General features: G+C 53.3%; 1 protein-coding gene across 3 annotated transcripts in view; it reads left to right on the top strand.

The window, feature by feature from the left end:
• RIN3 (Ras and Rab interactor 3) overlaps positions 1 to 12,717 on the top strand; it is a 185,471-nt gene that overhangs the window by 132,836 nt on the left and 39,918 nt on the right. For 2 of the 3 annotated variants that reach the window (XM_023205504.3, XM_023205505.2), the window contains exon 6: positions 10,383 to 11,876. In XM_023205504.3, coding sequence (XP_023061272.2) covers positions 10,383 to 11,876 — 1,494 coding nt within the window. Of the gene's footprint in view, positions 1 to 6,848; positions 8,876 to 10,382; positions 11,877 to 12,717 lie in introns of those variants that run through there. The other variant, XM_023205506.3, reaches the window with a different exon arrangement.

The following is a 12,717-nucleotide window of genomic DNA, read 5'->3' as shown; positions in this document are numbered from 1 at the left end:
CAGGGAGATGGACAGAGGCGTTTCTGAAGAGTCGCCTCTATCAGCTGCCCAGGACGCCCTGAGGCCCAGTCACGTTTGGTCTAAGGGAGCAGGGCCTGGTTAGGACCAGAGAGGCTGGTGTGGTCCTGGGAGAAGCCGTGTTCAACCCCAGGGCCCTTCTGAGTAGGGGCCAGAGAGCTGGATCTGGCAGCCACCACAGCCCTGGCCCCTCATCGGTTGGAAAAGCAGCATGAATGTGACCATGAACTTGAGTGTGGCCCTCACGGGGGCCTGTCCTGTGCCCAAACAACTGACCCTAAGCATGCCCCACCCCACCCTTCCGAGTTCCTGAGGGGTAAACAGGGAGAGGAAAAGAGGAAGGGGAGAGAGGACAGGATGTGTCTGACCCCAGCCCTTTCACATAATTACAAAATGAACTCACATTTAGTGAGCTCTTCTCATGTACAGGCGATGCCAAGCACCCTACAGGGATGCAGTCAGCAGGTGCCCACCTAGAACTAGGGCCTCACCTCGCTGGTGCTCAGGAAGCCCAAGCATGCCAAGTCTGTAGCTGCTGAGAGGCCAGGCCACCTGCCTCTTTCAGTGTGTTAGGAGCAGATAAATTTTTTTCTTTTTCTTTTCTTTTCTTTTCTTTTTTTTTTTTTTGAAACAGGGTCTCACTCTGTTGCCCAGGTTGGAGTACAGTGGCATGATCATGGCTCAGCCCAGCCCCAACTTCCCAGGCTCAGGTGATCCTTACACCTTCACCTCCTGAGTAGCTGGGACTATAGGCGCACACCACCATGCCTGGTTAATTTCTTATATTTTGACACGGTCTCTCCATGTTGCCCAGGCTGGTTTCAAACTCCTGGCCCCAAGCGATCCTCCCACCTTGGCCTCCCAAAGTACTGGAATGACAGGTGTGAGCCACTGTGCCCGGCCCTGAGAATTTCTTACAGGGAAAGGGAGAGCGTGTTCCACACAGCGGCTTAGAAGCCACTGCAGGCCCCAGACCTTAACCTGGGGCCGCCAGGTCACATTTACGAACAAAGCAGTTCATCAACAATCTTTAGTAAAACTCAACCATGCATAGGACACTGTGCTCCATGGGGCTGAGCATTGGTGCCTTGTTCACCAGTGTTGATGGAATGGAAGAAACAGTGACCCAGAGGGCAGAACCAGGTCACAGAGGAAGTGAGGGGCAGACCTGGGATCAAAGAAGACACCCCTTGGTTCCCAAGCCAGGCCACTGTTCACCGCTCAGAGGGGCCCATCAGGGGCAGCAATGCAAGAGATACCACAAGGCAGCCATGGGCAGGGGCCGGGAAGCAGGAGGAGTTCTGGTCCTTGGGTGTTCGCGCTCCATGAGCAATGACTGCGTTCTAACTCCTTTAGCTGCCATTGGCTCAGCGCAGCTTCAAACAGTCCTATAAAGCGAGTACTATTATTTTAATTCCCCTTCTATGGCAGAGGAAACTGAGGCACAAGACGTTAAGTCATGTCCAGTGTCACACAGCATATGGCAGAGCTGGGATGAACCCAGGCCATTTAGCTCCCACACCTGCCATCTTCTCATGGTGCCTCTTAACTACATTTTGTATTTTTTATTTTTGAGACAGAATCATACTCCGTCCCCCAGGCTGGAATGCAGTGGTGCGATCTCGGCTCACTGCAACCTCCGCCTCCCAGGTTCAAGCAATTCTCCTGCCTCAGGCTCCCAAGTAGCTGGGACTACAGGCGTGTGCCACCATGCCCGGCTAATTTTTGTATTTTTAGTAGAGACGGGGTTTCACCATATTGGTCAGGCTGATCTTGAACTCCTGACCTCATGATCCATCTGCCTCAGCCTCCCAAAGTGCTGGGATTACAGGCATGAGCCACCACACTCAGCCGCCTCTTAACTCTTTATCCAAATTCTTCTAGGTCTAATTTACCCAGTTATAACCCTAAGGGCAAGTTTTCAGTTGCTATTGGGAATAAACTTGCTATTAAACTTTGCTTCCCAGAATTTAGTTGTTGGGCTCTTACCCTCCCAGGATCTTGGATGTGGGACAGGTGACAGTTTTGTAATTTGCACTTTTGTAAGGTGCGGATGACCTCCCCCTAGGGGTTCAATGACGCCGACCATTGCAGAGCACTTGGCATTGTCTTATGTCATTTTTGTGCATTTTAAAGATAGAACACTGACCGGGCGCGGTGGCTCATGCCTATAATCTCAGCAATTTGGGAGACCGAGGCGGGGGGATCACCTGAAGTCAGGAGTTCAAGATCAGCCTGGCCAATATGGTGAAACCTCATCTCTACTAAAAATACAAAAATTAGCTGGGCGTAATGGCGTGTGCCTGTAATCCCAGCTACTCTGGAGGCTGAGGCAGGAGAATTGCTTGAACCTGGGAGGCGGAGGTTGCAGTGAGCTGAGATTGCCCCACTGCACTCCAGCCTGGGCAACACACTGAGACTCTGCCTCAAAAAAAAAAAAAAAAAAAGAAGTTAGAACACCAAGTTTTAGCCCCGCTGGGAAACTTGTCTAACATGCCCCAGACAAGATTTGCACCAAAGGCTTTCTGTCCTCAGCGGTTCTTGACCAGCTACATGAAACATGCTCCACTTTTCCCTGAAGAAATCCTCAGGACTGGGCGTGGTGGCTCACACCTGTAAAGTGCCCCAGACAGGATTTGTACCAAGGGCTTTCTGTCTCTGAGCACAGCTTTTCTACTGCTCCTCAGCTGCACCTCCCCACCTTCTCTGTTGTTTTTGCAACGAGCAGTCAGTGGCCAGTTTGCAGGCCATGTTGGTAGAGTAAGTGGGATGCATGGCCTCAGTCTATGACACATTGCTGCACCTCTTGACCCCACTATGGGGTTTAGGCGTCCCTAGGACTGACTGCCGGGAGACTCCCTACAGGTTCCTCTCACCTGCAAGAGTGCAGCTTCTCCTAAGGCCTAGGAACACGGTTTTTGCATTAAGGGAGATGTTCCTCCTGGAAGAACTGCATTCCTTTCTGGAATAGACAAGGCCTTCTCTCCTCGGAGAATTTGATCTCAGGTACAAGGAGGAAGTGGAGAAGGGAGATTTCCATTTGGGAAGCCAACAGTAGTTCAGATTCATCGTCAGCACTTAGTTCCTTGAGAACAGGATTTAAATGGAAGCTGAGTGTGTTGCAGCTTAAGAGCTCAAGGGATCTGTGTAGACCTGGTGTCCCCAAGTGCTGAAAGACATGAAGCCAAACTCACCACAATCATTTTTCCCTGGAGCCAAGGAAAGGTTCACTTTACAGTCATCTCTCGAATGGCTAGAGACCCAGAGCCGAAGGAGCACATCCTATCAAAGGCCAGAGACCTTGGCCCTGGCATGGGCAGGCTTGGGCCCTGCCAACCTTCATATGAAATAGTGATAGTAAATATGGAAAGTGCAGCATTTGTCAAGGGCCCTGACACACCAGGCATTGTGTCTGGCATGTCACACATTGTTCTAGGAAGGGACTTTGGTGGAAAAGAAGTGAAACCCACTCAAACTAGCATAAAAAAGAGACTCAGAGAAAGGACACCAGGGACCCTCTGAGAAATGGAGATGGAGGGTTAGCCGGGCTTTGTGGGTGACCGCAGCTGCTCTGTCACACATGCCAGCCCCTTGCTCCCTGTACATGGCCTCCTTGCTGACTCAGATTCCTACTCCCCTGCTTCCCCGACCAGCAGGGCTCTGACTCAGCTCACAGCCCTACCTGACCACTGTTCTTCATTCAGATTGTCCAAGGAGAATCCAGATGATCCCTGGCCAGCCTAGTGCTGAGGCCCTGTGAGCCAGGGGTTACCTTGTATAGTCAGCATTTCAGGGAAGACCAAAAGGACAATGGGAGGCAAATTCATTGCCACATGCCCACACATACATTATCTCATTTATTCACATAAAAGCCCGTTTTACAGATAAGGAAATGGAAAGTTAAGGAGTCTGAAGTGTTTATTCAGCTATAAAAAGGAATGAAGTGCAGGGACTGACACATGGTGCCGCATGGAATAACCTAGAAAACATGCTAAGTGAAGGGAGCTGATACAAAAGACCACATATGCTACAGTTCCATTTGAATAAAATGTCTAGAATAGGCAAATCCATAGAGACAGAAAGCAGATTAGCGATTGCCAGGGGCTGGATGGAAAGGGGAATGGAGAGTGACTGCTTAATAGGCATGGGGTTTCTTTTGGGGTGATACAAAATGCTCTAAGGGCCGGGTGCCGTGGCTCACGCCTGTAATCCCAGAACTTTGGGAGGTCAAGGCAGGCGGATCACGAGGCCAGGAGTTCGAGATCAGCCTGGACAACATGGTAAAACCCCATCTTTACTAAAAATATAAAAATTAGCCGGGTGTGGTGGCATATGCCTATAATCCCAGCTACTCAGGAGGCTACGGCAGGAGAACCACTTGAACTCAGGAAGTGGAGGTTGCAGTGAGCCAAGATCATGCCATTGCACTCCAGCCTGGGTGACAGAACGAGACTCTGTCTTAAAAAAAGAAAAAAAAAGTACTCTAAAATTGATTGTGGTGAGAGTTGCACAACTTGATGAATATACTGAAAAACACAGGCGTGTTTTTTAAATGAGTGAACTCTTGTGGTATGTGAGTGATGTCTCAATAAAGCTGTTATCCAGAGAGAGAAAGAGAGATCAACTAAAGGGCTTTCCTCATTTTGGAATGTAAACAAAAGCTGAATTCACACTCAGGGCTTGCTGAGTTTGAACTCCGTGCTCTGCCTGCACTGTGCCCTGATTCTCAGCCAGCCTTGCTCACCACTTCCCACCCCTCAACCCTTTCCTCTACTTGCTGTGCCTCCAGTGGAAAACAGCATGGCACGCTTTTGCCAAGGAAGCCTGGATTTGGCATTGGAATAGGCAGGGTAGTGGGCCCCACCCTCTGCACCATGCCCTCCACATGCCCGCCATGTGCTGCTTTTTCTTATGACACCTTTTTGTCTTATAATAAAAGTCAAGCATGTTGTGTCTGTTTGTTGTGTCTGGCATGTCACACATTGTTCTAGGAAGGGACTTTGGTGGAAAAGAAGTGAAACCCACTCAAACTAGCATAAAAAAGAGACTCAGAGAAAGGACACCAGGGACCCTCTGAGATGGAGTCTCACTCTTTTTGTCGTTTGAGATGGAGTCTCGCTCTTTTGCCCAGGCTGGAGTGCAGTGGCACGATCTCAGCTCACTGCTACCTCCGCCTCACGGTTTTAAGCGATTCTCCAGCCTCAGCCTCCCGAGTAGCTGGGATTACAGGCACTGGCCACCACGCCTGGCTAATTTTTGTATTTTTAGTAGAGATGGGGTTTCACCATGTTGTCCAGGCTGGTCTCAAACTCCTGACCTCAGATGATCTGGCCCGCCTCAGCCTCCCAAAGTGCTGGGATTACAGGCATGAGCCACAGCGCCCAGCCGTGTGTGTTTGTTTTTAACTGACAAGACCAGAACAGGCTGAGGATGAAAACCACGCATAAACTCACCACTCTTGCAAGTTCAGGGTGTGTTTCCTTCCAGTTTCTTTTCCTTGATACACCTAGACGCAACTGAAAATACAGTTTTGGTTTCTTGCCTTCTGATTTTGTGCGAATATATTTGTGACTTCTACTTTTTTCCCTAGAGCCCAGAGCCAAGGATTATCTAGTTAAGGCTAAAGATTTCCTGGGTTTCCAGTCAGCTGAACGATCTTGTTGTTCTAGGAAGTTCATGAGGCATATGTGTTTCTTGTCATTAGTGTCATCAGTTTTATTTTTTTGGCATGCCACTCATTTTCCTATGAGAAGAATGCAACAAATAATCAAAAGTTGCACCAGGCCTGCTGTTGAGATAGGGATGATGTTGCTGAAACTCAGCTATTGACTTGCAGGCCAAGTGCCATGTGATGGCTCACAGTGTGCCTTCGTGAGCCGACGTAAGAAAGTCCAAATTCGGACTTGGAAAAGCCAGCGTTCAAAAGTGCAGGCTATATAAAGTGTAATCTCGGACTTTAAAAGCTTACCAGTTAGTCGAGGCCAGAAAACTAACATAAGGAGGAACAATTCAGCACTCAGCTATATTCAGCCGTTGATTACAAGTGTCAAAGGAATTTAGAGAATAGGGATTACTCGCAGTGGTTTTCAAACATGTTACAGTGTGTGTGTGTTCAATACTTTAAAAATATGTTTAGGAAAGGCGTCTGTTCTGTGGCTCTTCCAAGTTTGCTTGTAACTTGCTTTTTCCTTTACATCAGATGATGAGCATTTTCCTAGTTATTAATAATTCATTGAAAACTTGACTTTGTATGTACAACAGCCTCTGTCTTTGGGATGCCACATGAATATTTATTCACTGACCTCATTGGATTTTTTAGTGTTTCTGTGGCACTTTGCTGCCTTGACTCCTCCCCTTCCTGTCCTGCCGCTAGCCCCAAGCTCCCCAGGGGTAGAGTCTGAAGTTGCCCTCAGGACCTGCAGCCCAGCCTGTGACGTGGCCCAGGTTCTCTGAGGATAGAAAGAGTGGGCATCTGGTAAGAGGTGTCCCCAGCCAACGCTCAACAGGCCTCGGGGCCAGCAAAATCGTGGCCTCAGTCTGAGGCCAGGGCAAGGATGGGCTCTTCTTTAGGGGAACTGCCGCAGCAGAGCCAAGGCTTGGTATGGCGCCCCTGGGGATTGGACCCCACAGCTTTGCCGACCAAACCACTAGGATTGCATGACATAGGGTTCCGTTTCTCCCCTGGCCTTGGTGTTCTGCAGGCTGCAGAGAAAGTTACTCACTTCCTTTTTTTTTTTTTTTTTTTTTTTTGGACCATAAAGCCCTGTCATGCCACTGTGGTTCCCTAAGAGGCCCCAAGACCCTAGGATGCAGCCCTTTAGCTCCTGGCTTCCCCCACTCCTTGGAGTCGCATTGGCTTTGAGACCTTTGCCCTGACATGGCGCAAACCCCAGGCCTGTCTTGGGTCAGTGAAGCTGTGTCCCAGGTGCCCAGGCCGAGAGCCTATTTGCCTGAATCCATATCTGCTCTGTTCCTGCCAAAATCCACACCTGAGCAATGGGAAATGTACTCTTGTGTTCTGTGCCTAATGGACCCATCCTGTCCCGTGGCAGGCTGCCCGGCTGGTGGCCCATCCGCTTATGGGGCTCCTCTGCCCTCCTTCCTGCCCTCCTCCTCTCACTGTCTTGTCTTTACACATCCTCCCATGGCTTAGGTTGTCCCCATCTTGCCATTGAAACTAACCTTGCCTGTGTCCCCTTCCTCAGAGGCCTGACTCCCCGCTCCGGCTAAGCTAATCCATTCATGGGTGCCAAGGGGCTGACACTGGGCCCCCGCTCTGGGCCAAGCACTATCTCAGGTGCTGGGAATACTCAGATAGCTGAAGCATTTGACTGCCTTCTGGAAGCTCTGAGTCTGGTGGGAAAGTCCGGCAAAAACAGAGAATTACAGTCCCAGTGATGGTCACTGCAGGAACACAGGCGGGGTGGGCAAGGCCTGAGCGCATCGGGGAGGCACTACCAGACAGGTCGCATTTGACCTGAGCCTTGAAGGACAAGTAAGCGTTTGCCAGCTGGAGAGGGTGGGAAAAGAATTCCACGCAGAGGGAATAGCATTAGCCAAGGCCTGCTGGTGGGGCAGTGCGTGGCATGTTGAGGAAGAAGTGAACGGCAGATAGAGTGGAGTAAAGACTCGGGAGATGATGCCAGAGAAAATGTTCAGGGGCCAGGTCCTGCAGCCTCAAATGCCAGGCTAAAGGGTTGAACGTGATTCTCAACAAAGAGCCTCCAAGGGCCTGCTGTATGCCCAGCCTAGGACCACAGGAGGAGAATGAAGCAGAGGGGGCAGCTACAGCTGTGATCCGGGTGAGCAGTGATGGGGTGGCCCAGCATCAGTGGGCAGTTCTGTATATTATCTACCCTCATGACGCCATCTTCGCCCACAGGAAGAGTCTGGAGGTGGGCACCGGGGGTCTCAGCTCACACGTGGGTCTGCTGCCCAGTTACCGTGGGATCAGTCTGGCTGCCTGCTTCTCCTTGCTAGGAAGAGTCCCAAGGAGGCAACTTTGTTGGGCCTGTGTAGACATGGGCACAGTGCTTCAAACAGTCACTCCAGGGGCCAGGACATGTATGGACTCGAGGCAAGGTGCCTGGGAGAGTGAGGCATACAAGGAGGAGCCATGAGCTGCCCAAGAAAGCAAAGGGCCCCGGCAGTCACAAAGAGCAGCTCACCCAGGCCCTGGGAGAGGCCGCTCTGGACACCATGTCCTCAGTGACTGTGATGGGCACAGAGCTTTGCACATTGGAAAGAGTCACAGAAAAGATTGCCATGCTTGCTAGTGTGGTGACAGCTGGCCTCTCTCCACTGGCTGTGATATTCGGGCAGCCAGACACAGGGTATCTGCCCAGGACAGGGCTGGGGGGTGCACCTCAGAGGGATGCACACAGCTCACTTCTGGTCTGTTTCTTCAGTCCCTTTGTCCTGGGACGGCACCTGCTTACCCTGATTGTGTTGGTGACTCCAGCCAGCAAGATGGCAAATGCCTACATCCCTGATAGTGCCCCCCTCTTAGAGCGAGCACACGGTTGGCTGCTCCAGGCCATCTTGTGAGGTCTCCTTTCAACATCAAGAGCCTGTTGTGCTGTTGCCACATCCTGAGTTCTGGGCTGCAAGCCACCCTGCTACTCACCGATGCCGGGAGAGCAACCGATCTGGGAAGTGTCGCAAGTTCCTATGGAGGAAGACCGCCTAACACAGAGGCTAAACACAGGCTGTAGAACCAGCCCGACGTGCTCAAATCCCAGTGCCTCACGCCCCAGCCCGGTGACCCAGGGAGAGTGCTTTCATGTTTCTGAGCCTCCTACCCTCATCTGTGAACTAGGGGCAAGGCCTATGATCAGGGGTCGGCAAGATAACCCAGGTAAAGCAAGTAGCCCGTGGGCTCATGCATGGCAAGAACGCCATGAATGTTTGCCCCTGTGATTATCCTTGATGTTATTTTCCATAGTTTTCTTAAGACTGGATTCCTCCCAGGAGGAAAGAGCCCTGGGTGAAAGGCTGGCCACACCAATTCACAAGGAACTCAGCACCTGCCTGGGTAATCCTCTATCCAGCTCCAAACCTAGCAGGCTGAACAAGACCTGGGACCCATGTTCCTCTCCAGGAGGAAGCTTGAGTGAGCACAGGGTGGCCTACGCGCCGACTGCAATTGTTCTCAGGATGTAGCATCCCTGTGCGCTCTTTGGAGAGTCCTGAGTCTCTGTCAGATGCTTGCCACAGTGTAGACCACTCAGATCAAGAATGCCTGTCCCTAGCCTGCTTCGGTAGCCACAGCCATGGCTGAGCCCCTGGGGACTGGGTCAGTAGAGAGGCATGCACTGGAACTCAGCCCCGCGCTGCAAGAGCCTTGGCTTCCCCTGACTATGGCAAAGGACCACCTTCTTATTTTAAGCTCAAGATTGACCGGAGTCAGAATCACCTTGTGGTGGATGGCTGCTCCCGCTTGGACAGCCGGTCTGATCTCGCTGGCCACAATCCATAGATGTGTCCTTCTCGCATATAATAACCATGGAGGCCGGGCGCAGTGGCTCACGCCTGTAATCCCAGCACTTTGGGAGGCTGAGGCGGGTGGATCACGAGGTCAGGAGATCGAGACCATCCTGGCTAATACAGTGAAACCCCGTCTCTACTAAAAATCAAAAGAATTAGCCGGGCATGGTGGTGGGCTCCTGTAGTCCCAGCTACTTGGGAGGCTGAGGCAGGAGAATGGTGTGAACCTGGGAGGCGGAGCTGGCAGTGAGCCAAGATCGTGCCACTGCACTCCAGCCTGGGCAAGAGGGCGAGACTCTGTCTCAAAAAATAAAAATAAAAATAAAAAACCATGGGGGCCAAAACAGGCCCAGTATTCCTGACTCCTCGCACACCTGTGATGTGTGCACCATTGTGACCCCATTTTAGGGATGACTAGACTGAGGCCCAGGAAGGTCAAACCACCTGCCCCAGAGCACCCAGCTGGTTGGCTGCAGGAGTTCCGGGCCTTCCATCCCTTGTGCCCTCACCATGCCTTCCCCACGGCTCCAGAGCACAGTGTTGTCACCCCACACCCTGTGTCATCAATGCCCGCCGAGGTGGGCTGTCACACCAAGGAAGAGACCTGAAGCTGAGCCTGTCACATTACCCCCGGCCCCACCCCACACTGCTGGGGAGGACTGAGTGGGGCTTCCCCTCTCGAGGCAGGAAGTGGTGGGAGAGGTTTAAAAGCGTCCAAGAGGGGAAAACAACCCCGGAGTAGTGAAGCGAATGCCTTGAACAGCCCTCCCACGGTCCTGCCCCACCCCACCACGGACCCCGCCCACAGACCCTGCCCAGCACAGCAACACCTAGTCCCTGGCACAGACTGACCACCTGCCCCTCTCTTGCTTCCACAGGTTTCTGGGACTCCTCGCTGAATCCTCCACAAGAAAGAGGGAAGCCAGCAGAGCCTCCAAGAGACCGGGCCCCCGGATCCCCGCAAGTCTCCAGCCTCAGGCCCACAGCCCATGACGCAAACTGTGCCTGTGAAATCGAGCTGTCGGTAGGAAATGACCGCCTGTGGTTTGTGAATCCTGTTTTCATCGAGGACTGCAGCAGCGCCCTGCCCACCGACCAGCCACCTCTTGGAAGCTGCCCTGCACACCCCTTGCCACCCACGTCTGATACTACCTCGCCCACCTCCAGGTGGGCCCCACGCCGCCCACCACCTCCTCCCCCAGTGCTGCCCCTGCAGCCCTCCAGCCTAGCCCAGCCCCCTCTGCTCCCTGCTTCTGCACCCGCCCCTGCCTGTCCTTTGCCCACCTCTCCCCCAGTGCCTTCCCCCCACGTCACACCCCATGCCCCAGGTCCCCCAGACCATCCGAGCCAGCCGCCCATGACGGCCTGTGAGAGACTCCCATGCCCCACTGCAGGCCTGGGCCCCCTCAGGGAGGAAGGGATGAAACCAGGGGCAGCCTCCGGTCCCTTGCAGCAGGCCTCCCCCCCGCCACTGCCTGCGAAGAAGAACCTTCCCACTGCCCCTCCCAGACGCCGCGTTTCTGAGAGGGTGTCCTTAGAAGACCAAAGTCCGGGGATGGCGGCAGAGGGGGACCAGCTCAGCCTGCCTCCCCAAGGGACCTCAGACAGCCCTGAGGACACGCCCCGGGGGAGCACGGAGCAAGGCCAGGACACAGAGGCGAAAGCCAGCGATCCTGACAACATGCCGGAGCTGCCCAGGAAGGCCAAACAACCCCCAGTCCCACCCCCCAGGAAGAAACGGATCTCTCGACAACTGGCCTCGACCCTCCCAGCTCCCTTAGAGAACGCTGAGCTCTGCACACAGGCGATGGCCTTGGAGACACCCACGCCGGGTCCACCCAGAGAGGGCCAAAGCCCTGCTTCTCAGGCTGGGACTCAGCACCCTCAGGCCCAGGCCACTGCCCATTCCCAGAGCTCTCCAGAGTTCAAGGGCTCCCTGGCCTCCCTCTCAGATAGCTTGGGGGCGTCTGTCACGGCCACCGACCAGGACTCCTACTCCACTAGCAGCACGGAGGAGGAGCTGGAGCAGTTCAGCAGCCCCAGCGTGAAGAAGAAGCCCTCGATGATCCTGGGCAAGGCCCGGCACCGGCTGAGCTTTGCCAGTTTCAGCAGCATGTTCCACGCTTTCCTCTCCAACAACCGCAAGCTGTACAAGAAGGTGGTGGAGCTGGCGCAGGACAAGACCTCGTACTTTGGCAGCCTGGTGCAGGACTATAAGGTGTACAGCCTGGAGATGATGGCGCGCCAGACCTCCAGCACGGAGATGCTGCAGGAGATTCGCACCATGATGACCCAGCTCAAGAGCTACCTGCTGCAGAGCACGGAGCTCAAGGCCCTGGTGGACCCCGCCCTGCACTCTGAGGAGGAGCTCGGTCAGTGCCCCGGGAGGAGGTGGCAGGGAGGAGAGGGTGGTGGGGCTCACAGACTCAGGAACCCCTTAGGACAAAAGAGGCCTATGCAGTGGATGCTGTTGGTGCCCACCCCCCATCCCTTCCTGGGCACCAGCAACTTTCTCCAGCTGCTGCAAGGTAGGCTGCTAATGGTGCCCGGCTCCCCTCTTTTCCTAGAGAATTGACCTTGACCGTATAGGATCTATATTATCTGCACCCTCTCTTCCATCATCAGTGGCCCACTGCCAGTTACTCCCTGCCATGGGAGGATGAAGACTGGCCCCTTGGCCTCAAGCAGGACCACTGTGTGATGCAGTTTATGCTCCAGGGCCCGGCGAGATCTAGCTGAGGCTGAGAGTTCATCCTTGCTCAAGCTTGCTCTGCCTCTTCCCACTGCTCTCACCCCCTGTCTTCTGAGTCTCCTCAGTGAAGTCACATGCACCCAGATCCCTCTTTCAGGCTCTGCTTTCAGGGAACCAACACAAAACAGCTCACTCCTCTGACCACCCCTTCTAAAGTAGCCCCCAGCCTTCCCCGCCCTCACCAACCTTGAATCCAGTAATTATCAAAGCTTTTTCTGATTGTGGTTCACAGTGAGAAGTAGCTGTGAACAACCACACACCTACATATATTAAAAATATTAAGGCCTGGCGCACTGGCTCAAGCCTATAATCCCAGCACTCTGGGAGGCCAAGGCAGGAGGATTGCTTGAGCCCAGGAGTTTGAGACCAGCCTGGGCATCATGGCAAAACCCCGTCTCTACAAAAAATACAAAAATTAGCCAGGCATGGAGGCGTGCTCCTGTAGTCCCATGAGGCAGGAG

This window comes from Piliocolobus tephrosceles, chromosome 6 (assembly GCF_002776525.5).
Source record: "Piliocolobus tephrosceles isolate RC106 chromosome 6, ASM277652v3, whole genome shotgun sequence".
Lineage (NCBI taxonomy): Eukaryota > Metazoa > Chordata > Mammalia > Primates > Cercopithecidae > Piliocolobus > Piliocolobus tephrosceles.
The sequence above is the reverse complement of the archived record's forward strand: the minus strand, read 5'-3'. Positions and strand labels throughout refer to the sequence as shown.